At 24.3% G+C, this 20,299-nt stretch overlaps 1 protein-coding gene across 9 annotated transcripts in view; it reads right to left on the reverse strand.

The window, feature by feature from the left end:
- The window catches only part of LOC129614262 (protein held out wings), a 129,400-nt gene that overhangs the window by 19,847 nt on the left and 89,254 nt on the right, over window positions 1-20,299 (reverse strand). For 7 of the 9 annotated variants that reach the window (XM_055528780.1, XM_055528779.1, XM_055528778.1 and 4 more), the window contains 4 exons: window positions 7,883-7,999; window positions 2,917-3,057; window positions 1,931-2,042; window positions 1,217-1,513 (listed from right to left, as the gene is read on the reverse strand). In XM_055528780.1, the coding sequence (XP_055384755.1) occupies window positions 1,217-1,513; window positions 1,931-2,042; window positions 2,917-3,057; window positions 7,883-7,999 (667 nt within the window). The remainder of the gene's footprint in view (window positions 1-1,216; window positions 1,514-1,930; window positions 2,043-2,916; window positions 3,058-7,882; window positions 8,000-20,299) is intronic. The other 2 variants (XM_055528782.1, XM_055528785.1) reach the window with 1 other exon arrangement.

A 20,299-nucleotide genomic window follows, 5' to 3' on the forward strand; every position in this document is an offset into this window, starting at 1 on the left:
ACATGCAATATAAAAATTAATTAGTTTAATTTTTGTTAGTAAAAAAAAAAATTACATTAAAATTTATAGATATTATAAAAAAAAATATTAAATACATGCAAAACTTATTATAAAAATAATACTATTAATTTTCAATATTCTAAAAAAAAGAATATTTTCAAAAACTTAGTTGAATTAAGTAAGAGTATCCTCATATAAAATTCGTATAATTTGGTAATATTTAATGGTTTTTACCAAATACAATTAAAATCTGTTCTAAATATATATGTGTATATATCGTATATTTTTCAGTATATATATCAATTTAACAAATTAAAATATTTTTATTGTTTTCAATACAAAAATTGAATACCTAAATAATCAAAAGTAACAAAAAAAAAGCAATTATAAGCTATTGCAACGTAGCTTCTACTTCTACATCAATATTTCTGAAAATTCAAAAATTATACACAAAATTTTTTTTTCCTGATTTTGTAAAAATCTCTATAGTTTTCTTAAATTATGTGAAAACATCAAATACTCGTAATAATAACAAATGATTTAAATTAAAATAGATGAATAATTAAAATTTTTTTTAAACGATAACTTTAGTAAGTCTTCAACTTACTTAATTCAACACAAAACGCCTTTTTAACTATTTGCAATAAAATAATAGCATTGTAATATAATTACCAAGAGACAAAAGAAATTCGTTTTAAACACTATTATAAATACAAAAAGCTTGACTCAACAAAAATAAATATAAAACACGGATTCTTTCTATATTATTTTCAAAGAACTGAAATTTAAGAAAATATACTACAAATTTTACGAGAATTTAATTTACTCTTCTTCATGAAAAGTTAACATTTTTGAAGAATAAAATATGCAAAAAAAAAAAAAAACTATACTTTATTTTATATTTTGTATGAGTAATATACTTATATATTATAACATTCACCGTTATTTTTGTTTATTAAATTTTATAAAACTTTAAATTATGCTTCCTAAAAAAATAAATGGACGCTTAATACCTAACATTTTTTTTTTATTTTTTGAAATTATTTGAAATCTTGGATTTTATCGCTGAAAATTTTTTAATATTTTTTGTTTTCTTACAGAGAAGACATAATTAGTTGAATTATATTTATAAAAAAAAAAAATAAATAAATATAAAAAAAAATTATTATTGGAAAAAAAATGTAAGAAAATTTTTTTTATCTAGCAAATAACCCACCGCTATGTTCTGTATAATCCGTAAGTAGTTGATTCCCGGCCGCTAGAGCTGCATAATTTGTATATTCGCCATATGGTGTAGCATATATTAAACCTGGATGCTCTAATGTAGGTGGTGCTGATCCTGATAATATACTGGCTGCAGTTGTTGGTACTGACATTCTCGGTGACAAAATCAATGGAGCTCCTAATGGTGCTGTTGGAGCTCTTAACTGTTGTTGTAATGTAGGTATACCCGGTGATAAGAGCCTTGATTCAGCAGTTACAGCAGCAATACGTCTCCATTCCTCTTCACAAGCTAAAAAACATTAATTCTCATTAATTTTTCTATTTTACTTTTCAAGAAATTGCAAGAAAAAAAAAGAAAAAAATAAAAAACACAGAAAAAAACTTTGGGAATTTCAATCTGGTTGTTAAATTTTTTTATTAACTTTGTTGCATCCTTAATTTATTAATTAAATAATTTTTTCATCCGGTATATACCAATCTATTAATAAAAAATATTTTAAATAATTGCATTCATATTAAAATAAAATAATAAACGTATATAAAATGCAAAACTTTAAAAACTTTTCAATAAAAGAATTATTTTCATAAACATTGATTATTAAAATTAATGAAAGGGTATTAAATTTACCATACCATACACATTATTACATATATTCAAAACACATTGTAATAAAAATGTAAATTGTAGAAAAAATTATGTACATACTAGGAGAATTACCTGCTACAGCATTTTTCACGGATGTATCTCTATAGGTTCCATTAATTATTGCTAATTCCATTAATTGACGCTTTTTAAGTTCATCTTCCCCTTCGGCTTGCTAAAATTAAATACAAAACAAAAAGTTTAATTTAATAAAAATTTTGAAATGAAATTTTCAAAGAAAAGAAAAAGGAAAACAGCAATTGATCAACTGTTTAACCGAAATATGTACAAATGTATATAATACATAATTTCCTTACAAAACCAACTTCTCAATATGGAATTGATTGATTCACTCTTGCAAATTTTCAACATTATTTACATATTTTCTATACTTATCTCAATTTAGAGAATTTTTAATAGATTATAAAGTAATTTACAAGAAATTTCTTTTGATATTTATATGTTCTTGAAGTTCTTGCTATCCTTTTTGACGTTTTTGTTACAAATAAGTGATTAAACATTTCTGATTAAGTTGAAAACAGAACAAGAGCAATTTTCTGCGGCGAAATATCAAAATTCATATAGAATACACATACATATAAAAATGGGATATATGTAAATGATAGCCTAAAAATCTTATTTTAACGCTGGTAGTTTTTCTTGGCATCATGTGTCTCCATGTACATGTGATATATCCAAAATACTGAACAGTTTGTTTTGCCGTTCCGCTGTTGTTCTTCGTTCATAATGGAAATCGTCTGCCGTTCACCACTATAGTTCTGTTTTTACAATTATTATTGACAAATGTTAAATTTGAAAATGTTGATAAATTTAATTTAACCTGAACAACATCATTGACTTGCCGTTTCTTGTCATGTTGAAAATTATTAGCAACATTTGTTTTGTGTATAAATATTGTGTATAAATGCAAAAATAGTTTTCATTATTAATGACATTTTTTCTATTATGTATGCGTATATAACTTATTTACATTAATGTCAGCAACATAACAGTATTTTGATTTCCGCAAAAAATAATTTTATACTTACTGGTACTAAGAGTTTTTGTACTTCTTCAGTGGCACGTTGTAATTTTATTTTTGCTCGATTTTCTGTATCTTCTACTGTAATTAAAACATGTAAATCATCTGATAAATGCTCCCAATTTGGTTTGCCTCGATTAGCATCTTCCTGTTGATTACAAAATATAATTTTTTAATAATATTAACATCTAATAGGTATTTGTAGTTTTCTTATATAAAATAATTTTTTAAGTAAAGTAATGGAAAATAAATAACGGGTGGTGAACTAACATTTAATTAATTTTTGCGGGGCTAATTATACATGGATACTAAATCTAAAGCAAATAGAAAAAATAAGATCCCATTTTTCCGAACGAAATGATATACTTAAGTAAATAATAAACAAAAGGAGAAACTGTGAGGATTCTTAAACAATATCAAAAGAGATTTTCACCGTGATTTAATATACTCCTCTTGCACGCTTGAATAATTAACTCGACCTTATAGGAAAATTATATGCACACATGTACTTTTCTTTTCAAAAGCTTTTTAAATTTTTAAATTTTATAATTTCCCATTTAAAACGCTTTTCAAAGGTATACAGTTGAATTTTTTGAAAAACTATTTTAAAAATACGAAAAAAGAGGTAAACTTCAATGGTTTTTTTCATAGTAACTACATTTGTTCTATTTGGTTGAACAGCTATTTTATGTTAGAACATTGCTCAATTTAAAAATTTTCATTTCTAATTTTAAAGGATATAAAAGTTTCTTAAGCAGAAACATAGGCTAATCATTCTGCTCAGAAAATAAAAATGACAATAAAATTTATTTCAATATAAAATACATAAATGACAGAAATGATTTTAATTTTAAAATTTTACAAGATTTTGTAAATTTTTAAGCATTCAAATGCTATCTTTGAAATAAAATATAAAGCACATACACGCAACTATATACATATGTATGCATATAATAAAAATATACTAATTTTTCTTTTCCGAATAATTTATAGACTTCAAAGTGACACTTTTATATTTTGACAAGGCTGATTTTTTCAAATGAAATTTTTATAATTTATTTAAGGTTTCACAGTTTTGACATAATATTATAATCTTTTCAGGCATATTTTAATTATATTCACCTACAGTAACCAATAAATAGAAAATTTTTAATATTTTAATGCAATAAAAATTAAAAAAAAAATAATTTTATTCAAAATATGCACAGGTAATTGCTCAAAAAGTTCCGAAAATTAAAAAACAAAAATTCGCTAAAATAGAAAAGCGTCATAAATTATATTTTTAAAGTAATATAGAACAAATACACAAAGAAAACAGCAAAAAAAAGCAAAACCAAAAATTAAGAAATAATTTGACAAACTTATATTTAGCAATCGAATAGTGGGTGTAATTTATTTCTATATAAAATGACCCACAGATAAAATTAATTTCATAAAATTTGTCCTATTATATTATGCATATATCCGTATAGCATCTATGTACGTACCTACACACAAGTCATACTGCTGTTATAATAAAAAATATGTTGTAAATGCAGTTAAATTTGTTCAATATAATTGTTATTAAATTATTAGGGGATCATTTTTCCCTTTTCATTTACGATTGGACTAGAGTCTCCTGGAATTTTTTAGATCTAATTTACATCGACATATTCATTTAAGAGCGATTATTACATAAGCTACAAATAAGCATATTTATCCTCTTCTTATTCGTAGCTTATTAAATAGGGCTCGGCGAAGGCTCAAGTGCTTCGGGCATGGCTTTGTGACCCCTTCGGAGGTATCAAGCGGACGTAATACTAATAGTGCTCATGTAACCAGATTAAACGGGAATTACAAAAGGTTCTATGGTTCGAAGTGAGAAGTGCCACGAGCACCCCAGTTCTCCCTTCCTTTAAATGAAAAACAAAAAAAGCTGAAATGATTTGCGAGTACTATTTAGTACATTATGGCACTTATAATATCGGGACGCATAGAAAATATACACTTGATTGTGTTTGACAAAATTCTTTAGTCTGATTTAATTCTGTAATCTGAATTCCACGTTTGTAAAAATTGCGAGTAATTAATTCCTTTTTTTAAATATTTGTTCTTTTGGACATAAGAAATGCATAAAATTTTAGTTTTTTAATAAATATGAGTATATGAGAAGAACTCACAAAACCTCATTGAATTTTCAATATAAAATAGTGCTTAAAAAGTGTTTACTGATTGTGGGGGGATTTCTATTTTGGAGAAATCTAATATGTAGATATAAGAAAAACAAATTTTATTTTAATAAATTTTTAAAAACATGTGCTTTTTGAATTCTTTAAAAATTTCAATACAAACTTCTTTTAATTACAAGCACTACTATATAGTTTCTTTTTAATTCAACAACCATTTTATATACATACGAACAAAAACTATACCTTAAAAAAAATAAAATGGATTTTTTTTTTTTAGTTTTAAAAATAGAATTTCTCCCACTTGAAAATGAAGTGTAAATTAAAATTTTTAGGAATAAAATTTTTGAATAAAAATTAAAAACGCCTTTACAAAATACAGCGCATTAAATTTTTATACGAGTATCGCATGTGTTTGTGTGTTAAAAAAGTTTCTTCAACTTTGAACGAAAAAGAGGAAATAGTTCAAATTTTATGTTTTCCGATCCTTGTTTTTAAAAAAACTTTTATTTTTATAATAGAAAATTTTTTATATTTCTTTTTTCAAAATTTTTAAAAGTATTAAATTTTATTTTTACAACCTAATTTACATTATAATGTAAGTGTTGCCGCAATATCACAAAATAATCCAAAATGCAATTTTTAATATAATTTAATTTTAGTTTTCAGTATAGTGAATAAAATTTTATTAAATATTATGTTGATCTGAATTAGAAATTATAGTATTAATTAAATAAATAAATTTTTGAGTAGAATATCTCTTGAAGATGCAAAAATTTTTAAATACATTTGCACTTGCATACATTTAGGATGAAAACAAAAAAAGAAAAATTGAAAGAATAGTTTTGTAAACAGAGACACCATCGGACGGATAGAAAATTAATATAGCTCTTTTATTCAAAATTTTTTTGGAAAAGCTCTAAAAATGTACCTGTTACTTAAATTTATATTTACTTGAATTGTCTTTATTAAATCCAAGTATAGTGCCTATATAAATTTTGTTTTTACATCATTTCTTTTAACAATAACTGTTAATAAATTAACATAGTGTAGTACGGATAAACTTCATATGCTAAGGCACTTCCTACTCGTAGCACGTCGTAAACGTTATAATTAAAAATACAAAATTTTCTCTTATACTGAATTGAGAAGATCTAGCAGAAGAAATTTTGTTTTAAAAATATAAAATTAAATTAATGTTAAATTAATTAAATTTAGAAATCTGGTAACATTTTCTTGTAAAATGTCAATGGAACGATGTCAAAATAAAGGGAAAAATGAAAATGAATTAAAATTATTAAATTTATAATTATATCAAAAGAAAATTGCTACATTTTTTTTAAATACATAATTTTTTTTTAATAATATGTGAAATATGACGTTAATGTCATTCGCAGTACGGAAATAAAGTTATATTTTTAGTTATACACTAACAACATACATATGTACATACATATATGTACGAATATGCTCATGGTAAAGTATGTACCACAAAATTTTAAATGTGTTGTCAATAAATGTATGTGATTACTTTTGACAGAATGATTTTTTATTCTTTATATTGACAAACAAATCTATAAAATTAAATTAATGCATATTTTTCTTCATAATATTTACGACAACAACAAGTGAATAAATGTTAAATATATTTTAGAGAAATCCATAAATATGCACACACATGTTATGTTTCTAGCATTTTACAGCAAAACGAAATAATTTAATACTCTTCATTTGATTTGAAAATTTTTTCTTCATTTTGAATTTGAAGAGTTTGTAGCATCTCAAAATTCCAAATTTAGTTGAAATTTAAGCAAAATTTAAAGTTTTCTCATAGTTGTTTTCTCAAATTAAACCTGAAAAATTTCTGTACTCCATAATTTTTAATTTAACAACAAAATTAATTTGAAGCCGCACACTGTGTTGAAATTTTATAAATGTCAAATTTATTATATTTTCAAAATATTTTGTTTGTAATTTAAACATTGCGCAGTATAACAATAATTTTTAATACGTATGTACATCCACATAATATTTTTGTTTATTAAAAAGCATTTATGCATTTAATTTTATTAATATATTCTTCAAATATAACAATTATAGCGATGATAAAAATTTTTTAATTAAAATGTAATCATTTCTATAAATTGAAAGATGCAAATATTGTGCATGTTTATATGTATGTGTATGTAACTTCGTATATGTATATTATTTTAACTTGTTTTGTATGATTTGATCATTGATATTATGGCATCATATTTGTTTATATTGAAAATACAAATTTCGATATGTATCTATTATGTATGTATGTATTTGAATATCTATTGTAAATTCTGCATTATTTCAACTTGAACCACTTGAGATTGAAAATAAAGGATTTTATCAACAGAAAAAAACAGAATAAAATTATAATGTAAATATTGCATACAAAATAACATTATATGGGATAGATGATATGCAGAACGCTTCTTATCAAAGCATGATTCATTCAAAATTATTACATGAAAAACATAATGTGGCCACAATTTTTCAACATGTTACAAATAAGCGATACAGTCCCAGAATAACTTTGTGATAATAAAACAAGTTAATTAATGAAACTTGAATAATGGAATTTTTGAAATCGAGTTTGATGCAAAGTAATTACTTTAATTTAATTTCGTTACTACTACATTGAAGTCGTTTATATACAACTTAAATATTATTTTTGAAGTTATTAAGGTCACAACTCTTCTCTGCCACTATAGATTTAACATAAAATACTAAAGTATATAAAATGATTTTAATATGATATAAAAATAATTAACTTACTTTCTTTTTATCCCTCATTGATCCTTTCCCTCTTATCATTATTTTACAGCCAGTTTCTTGTTCTAATTGTTTAGCTGTCATACCACGTGGCCCTAGAATTCTTCCAACAAAATTAAACTGCAAATATAAAAATAAATAATTAAATTTAGTAATGTTATAATAATTAAATAAAATTGTTTAAAATTAAAATAATTTTTAAAATTTTTAATAAGATTAAAATTAATTAACATATTTTTATAAAATTTGTCCAATAAAATTTTATTTCTTCACCAAAAAAAAAAATTTACTAATTAAATTAGTTGAACCAATAAATCAATTGGTTCAATTTTAATTAATTAAGGTGATTAGCAAGTTCAAGTTCGACTCTCTTTCAAAAATTGAAGGTAATTTTGTCTAGAGTTAAAACAGCTTTCAGATTTTTGTGACAAAATAAATTTGTTTTAGCTAGTACTTATAGAACATACTTTTTGTGCGGAAAATCTGGCCTCGTATGATTTACCTAAATTTCATCTTTATTTAAATTTTCTCAAAAATAAACAAAATTTTTTTATTTTTCTGAATTTCCGAATCGAAATTTTATTTAGAATAACCAAATATAATTTAAAATCACGTAATAATTTGTTTTCATTTTTTTCCGTAATATGGTGGCCGAATTGCCGAATTCGTAATTCAGAATCATATTTAAATGACCAACTAAAGTTTTTTTTTTGCAATATTTTTATTCACAAATTTGTTTATATACAAATTTATACAAGTGATTTTGTATGTTAGTACGCTCAAAGGTCTTAACTACTTAGTTCAATAAATTAAAAAATACTCGTATACAATAATTACGAGAACTTTTTTATTAGAGTTTTTTGCATTTGTTTACTACTTTAAAGGAAAGGCTGATGTAATCCTATTTATAATAATTAAGAAATTTATGATTTCAAATTTCAAATATTGTGAACGTAAAAATGTGTATATAACCACACATGCAATTAACATACTAACCATTTTTGTATGCGTAGTTATTATGAAATTTATTTTAAAAAAACTATTTCAAGACGTCATTTCTCTACATAAAAATTATGTAACAAAAAAACATTTTTATTAACCTCAATAAATATATTGTTTTTGTTGTATTTAAAGCTAGTTATTGCGCTCTGTCACCGTTAACCTTTAAAACGGTAAGTCGCTGACTTCAATCATCGGCATTGTGTTATCTAGGTCTATTAATTGCACAAGAAAGTTTCCGAACAGAACTTTACTCTAGCTTCGAGAGTAAAGTTGTGTTAGGAAGGAATGATAGCTTGGAAGCTATCATGGATATTCTTTGGGCAGAATTTTTTTAATCTGATTTTTAACCTTCCAAAACTAGACCTGGACGTCCGAGGTTCCCCCACCCATACGATTTTCTTCCAACGAATCACCTCCCGAGAGTTTTAATAAAATTATACTGCTATAACCTAGGACGGAATTTTATTGTGTTAAATTTGTTTCGAATTAGTAAAATTCCGTCCTATGTTCCGGAATTTTATGTTTTAAAATGAAATATTTAATAAAATAATTTCATTTAAAAATTATCATGAATATACATATATTTAACAAATAATATTAATTTTAAAAATAATTACACACACATAGTTCCTTTCTGACATAACATTTCTATTTGAAGAAAAGTAAAAATGTATAAATAATTCAAATTACTTGCAAACATGTTAAATGTATTATAAAAAATAATTAAAAGAAAAATTCTAAATTGGGGAGAAAAATTTGTAATTTTCGTGATTTTGATTAGTTTATATGTTTAAACAGGAGCAATCTATATCTCATTTGTTATACATTTAAGTATTTACATACATACATACATGTACGTGTCTATATTTTAGTTATTTCTATTTGTAATTACGTATATGTATATTGACGTTTTAAATGGATATTCTACATAATATAAATTGTAGAGAATTAAAAATGGTGGAAATAAGAAATCATATATACGTGTAGGTATACATACATACATATATACAAATAGAATAAAGGTAATAAATTGTTAATCTATTGAACCGAAAATCCTCCTTCATTAAAAATAAAAAATCATTTTTAGAAAATAAAACAAAAAAAAAATCCAATAGGTTCAATAACATTTTTTTTTTAATTTTGTTTTTGTTTTCCAAAAAAGACTTTTATAACAAGTAAAAACGTTTCAGTCGGTATAAACCGATTGAATTATACCCTGCACCTTTCGTTATTGTGTAGCAATTACTCCAACCTGTGAGATCATTCTATAGAAACTTCACGGACATATCTGACCTATAATTGGACATCCGACTGCCAAGTTTCATCAATCTGACCTTATAATTTTTCAAAATATTTAAAATTAGCTTTTGGAGTTGTATGGTAAGTACCTAAACCTGTCAAGCAATTACATCAAAACTTCACAAATATATCTGATCTATAATCGGACACACAACTGCCAAGTTTCATGAATCTGACTTTATTATTTTTCCAAATATTAAGAATAAGCTTTTAGACTTGTATGGGAGCTACTCGAACCTGGGAGCAATCGCACCAAAACTTTAGAAATATGTCTGACCCATAATTGGACACACGACTCCCAAGTCTCATGAATTTGACTTTATTATTTTTCCAAATATTTAAAATAAGCTTTTGGGTTGTATGGCAAGTACCCGAACCTGTCAAGCAATCGCACCAAAACTTTAGAAATATGTCTGACCCATAATTGGACACACAACTGCCAAGTTTCATGAATCTGACTTTATTATTTTTCCAAATATTTAAAATTAGCTTATGGAGTTGTATGGCAGGTACCCGAACCTGTCAAGCAATTCCTCCAAAACTTCGGAAATATATTTGACCTAAAATTATACACATGACTGCCAAGTTTCATGAATCTGACTTTATTATTTTGCCGAATATAAAAAATTTGCTGTTGGAGTTGTATGGCAGCCACCCGAACCAGTGCAGCTATCCCATTATAATTTTTAGAGCATGTGTAGAATATAATTGGCCACATGTATACAAAATTTTATATTTATAGCTTTATTAGTTTTTGAAATATTTAAAATAAACTCTTGGAGTTGTATGGCAGCTACCCGAACCCGTTGTCCGACTTAGTCCAATAACAATAGGGTTCGTCCTTGGCACAAAAGAAAAAACTTGTGAAAGTTTGGTGTCGATTGCATTATTCGTTTTTGAGTTATCGTGCGATCGGACGGACGGACGGACGGACGGACGGACGGACGGACGGACGGACGGACGGACGGACATGTCTAAATCGACGCAGAATTTTACGCTGAGCAAGAATATATATATATGTCCATACCGCAGATGACTCCTTCAAGTAGTTACAAACTCCATACCAAAGTTAATATACCCTTCACGAAGTGCAGGGTATAAAAATACCGTTGAACCGTCACATTTCTATATTGTGTGCGGTTACATTTTATTATAAAAATGCAAAATAGCAATATATATGTAGGTACTTTGTTTTAAAACAATATGCGATCAAAAAAAAAAATTATTACAAAATGAAATAAAAATAATTTAAAGTAAAAAATATTCGAAATTATCGATTTACGCATATGTGTACGATTATACGACCCGCGACCATACGATATTATACGATATACATTTTTGTACCTATATATATTATTCAATACATTCAGTGAGTATACTTAAAAAGTAGTACATGATGTAGTAGTTGATGTGGGTGAATATTTTATATAAATCATAGAGAAAAAAAAGGCAAAAAAATTAGTCCGATCTATTTATAAATTAAAATGACTATGAAATCACAGATCGAATAATACGTACATACATTCATATATGTATACATTTATATAATTTGTTTTTTTTTCTCTTTACTTTTCCTTTTGTATCAAATTTAATAGCGCATGACAAAATCAATAAATTCAATGATGCAATCGCTTTTTAGAAGTACATTCTTTGAAATTATGATAGTTTACAATATGATGTCATTATGATTGAGATTATGTTAAAACATTTCTAAAATTTAAAAGAGGTTTGTTTTAAATAACAAAAATTAGCAAAAAAAAAGAAAGAAAAATAAACTGTGTTTGAAACAAAAAAAGAAAATAGGAAATCAAAACATTTTATTTTGCTGCATAATTATTAATTATTATTTTTTTTCTCTTAGTTTAAACAATAATAATTTTGTTATTAAATCATAGTGTAATTAATATATTAGATAATAGATACCTGAAGCTATTAATTTTTTTTATTTTTTTTTATAATAAGCGGATTTTCAAGTAATTTTGTCATATTTTTTTAATACTTGCACTAAAATTCCGTGTACAATTATATTATTGTTTAAAACCGACATAAACGATTTAGATATAGGTATATGTACACATAATTACAGTTTGATAACTCTCAATAATAAAATTTACTTCACACAGAATGATATTTGAAAGTTCTATAAAAAATTTCTGTACAGCACCTGTAAATACAGAACATTTTGACAACAAATTCATTTGTATAGAGACTGATTTTTTTTTACATAAATAGAAATCTGTTCTAATATCAAATTTCAATAAATTCCACCAATCCGTTCCGTAGATACGATAAAATATGTCAAATCGGCCCCCAATTTGGTTACCGAGTTCTGATCTTTAAAAAAAAAATTAGATATTCACTGTTTTAATATCCCGAATTTAAATACTAAATTTCAAGGAAATTGATTGTTTATTTCATTTATGTACGGATAAATGTTAAATTGACCCGCAAAAAAGGTCTCGTTCCTAATATCTGATATATCCCAAAAGTTAATCAATCCAAAATTTCCGATAGAACCAAAAAACAAAAAAAAATATAAATCGGCCCTATCAAGAATAAAATACGAAAGCCAGCAACCGCAAAATTAGAAAATAAACTAAGTTTGATATTACAGCTTTGCGATTGTAGTTTCATATTGTTAGCAATCCCAATTCCCATTTCAATAGTGGTCAAATCTTGCAATTTGCAATACAGCGTTGAGTCTCATTGTTTTTAGAGCAAAAATCATAGCATAAATAAACCTACGCTTAAACGATACTATTGAATTAAACAAATTAAATTTGAAAATCAATTCACAAAATCTAGGTCATATATTTTGAATTTTCAATTTTTCACAATTTTTAAGGATATTCGCATAGAAGATTACGAAAGGTAAATTTAGATATAAAAATAGTTTGTACGATTTCTAATTACTCAACTTAAAATCATTCGTATTTTACTTAAAATTATTCATAAAGAATAATTCTATTAAGATTGTACGCATCCTTTATAATGAAGCAAAAAAAAAAATTAAATTTAAATATTTAGTTTAAAATTTATCCTTGAAAATTAAACAAATTGGAAAATTATGTAAACGCAATGAAACAAGCTGGAAATAAAAACAAATACACATGTAAAAAAATTATAAAATTTATACAAAATGAAGGTGTGTTTAATACATAATTATTTCATTATATATTTTAATATCATTATAAACAATATTCAATAAATCAATTAATCGGTATAAAGATTAATTGTAAATGACAGGCAATTGCAAGACAAATTAAAAATTTATCTAATAAGGTCAAAAGTTTTTCTAAAAATTTATTCATATAATAATAAAATCATTAATTTATGTTCGATCTTTTAAATTGAAGAAAAATTCAATTTTACAAAATATAAAAGATTTTCCGATAAAATATTTTCTTTTATTTTTTATTTTTTAAGTTTCTAAGATCATAGAATTTATATCTATATTAAATGTATGTATATATGTACGTATGTATATAGCAATATTGCATTTAATTAGAATAAGTAATCAATTGGCAGAATTGTTGAGTTATTGATTATATTATTTAAAATTAATTTTAAAATCAGATTTAATAATAAATTTTATTTTTTCTAGAAATATGACGAAATCATTTGGGTCTAATCATGTTTAAACTCAGATCTCTCAATGTTCTGTACAATGATTTTTCATATTTTTTGTGTTTAGGTGACTGAACTGATATTTAACTAAGATTTACTTTTATTTTTTATATTAAATATTACTTGCACGGAAGTTTTGCACGGAATATAAAAATGTAGGTCAGATCAACAAAATAGTTTCATTTAACTGTTGTACGAAGAAAATTTGAATGTATAATATAATAAATTTATTTCTATTAGGGATGCCACTTCCATATTAGAAAGAACTTAATTAAGAATTATTTTTTGATTCTAAAATTAATTTAGGGGAAAATGATAAGAAATTGTAAAAGATGTTTTATTTTAAGCCCTAAACTATGAAAATTAAGTTTCAAACTGTTGAACTGTTCACGTTTAAATGTTTTTAGGGCATATTAAAATAAAAAGTGTCAGTTTTTAATTCTTCCACTCCAAAATTATAAGAGAATTAGGCCGTTTTATCCATTAGGATGTCACTTTCATGATAACTCTAAGAAATTACGTAACATGTATGCTGCGACACATTTAAAGCGGTTGTTGCGTCTGGTTTAAAAGTCCTCGCTTTCTCACCAAGGGAAAGCAATTTTACTACGCATCTTAAAATATATTTCCCAAATGTCTCCTTCCTATATCACAGCGCATATGGCAATAACACAGCAGGGCTTACACTATGGTTAATGTGGTCCTGATCATACCGTAAATATCTAATAAAATATTCCCTTGAATTTTTTAACTCAGATACAAATTTTTTTTAGTATTACTTTAGATAAAATTGAATATATTCATAAAATATAACCAGTTTTTTATATTATTTTTATGTATCAATTTTATCTCTATACACATACATAATACATACACATACGTTCGTACCTACGCATGCATATAAATATATTCAAAGTAATAAAATTTTACCTTATTAATTTAGAATTAAAGAATTTTTATTAACGCATTAATATAAATAAATCAATTTTTAAAACAAATATGATTGGTTAATTATATTCAAAATATTAAGAGAATAAAAAAAAAATTTGTTGTCTTGCTTTCATTTAAGCGTTAAGTTAAAAGATCAAAAGGAATTAGTTCGACTATCTTATAAAAGAATGTACAATTGCATCCCGTTTTATGGCACAATTGAATACTTTAACAAACTTTTAATTCATGGTTACAATAGTCAAGTTGTTTTGAATAATTTTACAGAAAACGAAACAATAACCTGATAAGGAAACCTGGTAAGGGAGGTAAGGGAAGCAAAACAGCACTTTTATGCTAATTAGGGTGCACCTGCTGCACCGGGCACATCAATCAACCAATCAATAACAATTACTTAACAAATACAATCTTCTTTAATTGAAGCTTTCTTAACAGTAAAAATACAATCACGGTAATAAATTATCATAAAATAATTTTGCTACTATTCTCTATAGCAAAAAATTCTTCAATTCTATTTCTGTTGATCTTGTTACATACCACCTTATAACTAGGTATATAATAATTTATTACCTTTACATATTTATTAAATGGCGCGGTTTTATCTTATTCATCTGTAAAATTATTGGACAAGTAAAAATAAAAATTTATTAAAAATCAATCATATTCAATAAAAAAAAATTGAGATATCGTTATAAGCCAATTAGAAAAGATTATATTAACAAATTATCTTGTTTATGAATAAATAAATAGCTACACTATTACGAATATATTAACACATGCGCACGATATATTTACAATGTATACATGTTTTACATTGCATATGTGTATTGTGTACACATATGTACTTTCATAACAAATTTAATTCGAAAATTCGACATCGAAATCATCTTATCTTCCTTATATAGAATTTTTGTATTTTAAAAACTATTTTGTATTAGAAGAACATACAGTTGAAAAGCACTTACAAGTCATTTATTGTGACTATGTAACCCACATTTATAATAGAAAGAAATATGCGACAATTTCTGCGATGACATAAGTAAGTAATTTTTTCGAACACCAAATATGGTTAAATTGAAAAAAATAAAAATGTATAATAAATTATTAAGTATTTCTTTATGTAGAATAAAAGTTTCCAATTAATTAATTAATTTATATTTACAACAATTAATTTATATTAATACAATTTATATACATATATACATATATAAGTATATGTAAAGGAGCTTACATCAGGGTGTATGTAAGTATGTACACATGTACACAAATATTATTTTATAAATATCAAATTTTTTTTTTATTTACCAATTAAAATGCAACAAATAACCAACACGAATACTAATACAAAAACAATTATACACACAAGAAATTTCTTTAATTAAAGGGTGTTTCTTTCTCTTCAAGAAAGAATTTACAAAAAGGATTAGCTGTCAAACGAAGTGTCATGCTGTGCTCTTTTTTTGAAATGTTTCGATAAGTATATGTAATAAACGAAAATCATTATGATTCACCTTTTGAACAACTCTAAAATTGTTCAAATTTACTTTGAAAATCAGAAATCGCACTCATCTAGTCTGACACTTATACATTTAGTATTCATCAATTTCTCAACGGATTTTGAAAAACAAATCAATATTGTCTCTCTTACAAAATTTATGAACTACTATAATTAAAAATTATATGTTATATAGTTTATAGTGATATACAGAAGACAATTGTTGTAACAAATATGGAAAATAACAATAAAATGCTCGACTTACTGCAAAATTACAATATTTTGCTGATCATGGTTTGTAAAGTAGCACTTTCACAATAAACAAGTGAAAGCACTTTTTTAAAAAACGATCGTCTACAATACATACTTAATACAATTTTAATAATAGCTATATAATCAAAATAATGAGGGGGTCGTTAAGATATTGGTCCAATGTGACGGATATTTTGATGAGTTCAGGCAAACAAACATATTTTTTAATAAAAAAATATTTACCGTTAGTTTCGTGCTCTTATATAATTATGCAAGTGCTTGCAGTTTCAGAAACATAACAAACCGAAAATTAAAAATTTTATCAATTTTGAATGGCAATAGAATGATAGGTGAAGGGAACTGAAAAAGAAGTAAGGAGGATAATAAGTTTCGGACAAAAATTTATTTCTGTATATAATTTCAGCTTTCTATCTTAAAAGGTGTATAAGTTATACAAACAAATGCATGAATACACGGACGAACGAAATAAAATTAATAAACATTTTTTATTAATAAAAAATCTTTAAACAAAAACGGGAAATCAACTTACTGTGACAAACCAAATAAATTACAATTGCAAATTATTAAGAAATAAAATCATTGTTAATCTTAAGTTAACATTGCAATCTTTATAAGACGGAATATTTTACAAGCTATATAAGATAAGGTACTGATAATTTGTTTCATTTATAATCGCAACTAAAAAAGTAATTAACTTTTATTAGAATTGCAAATAATAATTGCATTTAGTCTATATGTACAAGACACTTGAATTTTAAATTTGTTGTCGGTGTATGCCTGCTATTTATGTACATATGTAAAATGCCATAAAATTTACCTTTCTTATCAAAAATGATCTGTATGTATTACGAGTATTATGCCTTGTTTACAAGAAATATGCATTGTGTATATTAAATAATCTTAAAGAATTCAAGATTTACATGATTTTAAAAAATTAATAACCTTTATTTATATTAATACAGATATTCCGCCCCATTTTTCAGAAAAATAGTAGTCTAAAATCGTCGGGCAGTTTATGACGAATATTTGTTATTTATTTGAATAGAATAGTAACAGAGGAAACCGAACTTGCTTTCTCTTCATAATAAAGTTTATTATGAAAAGAAAGCAATTCAATTCACTTGATCTAATTTCTAGTGTTAAAGTTCTTTGACAATTACAATTTTTCTTATGACGGTCTGGTTTACATTTGTAAAATTTCAATGTTTAAATTTATTATTTAGTAAAATTTTTTACCGAATATTTGCGTTAATAAAAAGTATAATCGAAAATCAAATAATAAATTAACAAATGACTACAATTTGTTATACGAAAAATTTATATATGATTAATAATGAATTAATAACAAATCATCAATGATCATATTATAGAGCAGGCAATATTTTTAGCTATTATACAAATAAACAAGAAAAACTTCAATTTTTTCACACCCACAAGCAATTCGTTTCACCATTGAGAGTTTGACTCTGCATGTCTTTCATATGAACTTTTCAATAAAATATGCGTATTCAATAAAAATCTCTATATAATCTTCATTATAAATATATAGGAAGAATAAGAATTACTTAATATAATTAATTAAATTTTTTTTTTATTTTTTTTTTGTTGATTTATTAATTGATTGCCTCAATATTAACCAAACAAAAAAAAAATGAAAAATCATAGTAAATTTTGATAATGCGATTATAAAACAAATAACAAGCTGTTATACGCCATTAGCAAATTGTAAATATATTTGACACAATGTTTGTAAAAAAATAAATAAATAAATAAATTTTAAAATACAAAAACAAATTATTTTTATTTTTTTTTTTTTAAATTAAATTAAAGAATTAAAATAGTTGTTAATATACAAAGACGATAAGTGCCATTAATTTATATATACATATAAAAAAGACGATAAGTGTTTAAATTTAATTCAAAAGAATTTTTTTATTTTAAAACGTCTAGTATATTAAATAAGCACACACGTTCATACATACTTGAACGATATTATTAAAATGCAGGTTATTTTCAATGACACGCAAAAATCTGTACATACTGTCTTAAATGATTCACATCAAAAGAATTTTTAACAACGTGCTGTTAAATTTTTACAATAATAAAAATTAATTTTCGAGTTTTATTATTATGCTACTTAATTAAGCAGGTTAAACACACATATTTCTATAATATATGAATAATTAATAACTTTGAAAAGCAATAAATATTTTAATATTTTGTTGTTATATGAAATGGAGACTATAAAATTGAGTATACCACACTTTTTTGGTCGGCTTCGAAAAAAGGTGAATTTGAATTCAAATTATTTTTTTTTTTTGTAGGTTATGTAAATAGATAATTTACTGTTATTCTTTTAAAAATAGCCGCTTTCTTCAATTTCGCCTATAATTTGAAATTAGTTTTTGACGCAAAACAAGGTGAATTTTTGTAAATACTGAAATTTATAAAAGAAATTCCCCCTAACCCCTTTAATTTTCATATAGTCGAACGGCTATAACGTTCAGTTTATAGGTATATCAATAAATTCACAAATAATTTTTCTTATTTTATTCTATCTTCCATATAAAATCAAACATTATTATAAAATTGAAGCATAAATTCGAACATATTTCAAGACCAAAGATCAAGCTCTAGAGTCTAGTATTCATTCGAGAAGCAACAAAAATTACATATCAGATATACAAACATATGTATATAGCAATTCAAAAAGGAATTACTACATATGTATGTAAATACAAAAATACGAATACACTGAGGGCAAAACATGGGTTAAGTATTTCATTGTAACAAAAACATTTTAAAACTTGTAAATTTTTTAAGCTTCCAACTTAACACTTTTGTTGATATTATGATTTTATTTTTCTATTTTTTGACAACCATTTATCATCATATTGCCATCATAATCACATTTAAAATATTATAAAATATAATGTCAAAATAAATTTTATGAAATTATTTTTTTTTGTTCTCACTTGCGCATCTTTTTATTTTTTTGATTTTAAACTGAAAACACCTTGAATTATCATCAATCAAATTAAATATTAACTGTCATAACTAATATTGTTACTACTAATTTCGTTCTACACGCATATGTACATATGACGGCATATTTATAGTATATCAGTTAAATTTTTCTGTTATATACATACATATGTATATAAACTAAAAAAACAGATGCATAAGAAAAACAATAAAAATTATGATTTGGTTTTGATTTTACGATCAATTTTATTATGTTGATCATAATTTTTTTTTATTTTTTTCTAACAGATATAATATAATATTTCCCGCTTTAATCACAAAAAATATAACAAATTATTATATTGTATTAATACTATTTGTATATGCGTATATGTATAACAGTTAAGAAATAATAAATTTCTTATAAATAGTGAATAAGTAGTTAGGAGCGCACAAATAAGAGTAGTGTTATAATCATCAAAGGAATTCATACAATATTCACATATGTATGTATTAAGAATTGCGAGAAAAAAACAATAAAAAAAATAAAATGAGAATTTTATGAATGAAATTTATCATTTTAATTTTTCTATATTATTGAATTAATCAATGAAACATATTTAAACTGAACTCTAATTTAACATGTGTATGTCCATATATACACATATTCATTTAATATAAATACATATGTACATACATAGATGTGTTTATAAAAAAATTTGCGTTGAATATAAGAAACAAACCTATCCTTTGTTATTCATAAAATTTTACTAAATATCAGCATTCTATTATAAATAATAATTATTATTTAC

Source organism: Condylostylus longicornis, unplaced genomic scaffold (assembly GCF_029603195.1).
Source record: "Condylostylus longicornis isolate FDR11 unplaced genomic scaffold, ASM2960319v2 ptg000107l, whole genome shotgun sequence".
In the NCBI taxonomy this organism is placed as follows: domain Eukaryota; kingdom Metazoa; phylum Arthropoda; class Insecta; order Diptera; family Dolichopodidae; genus Condylostylus; species Condylostylus longicornis.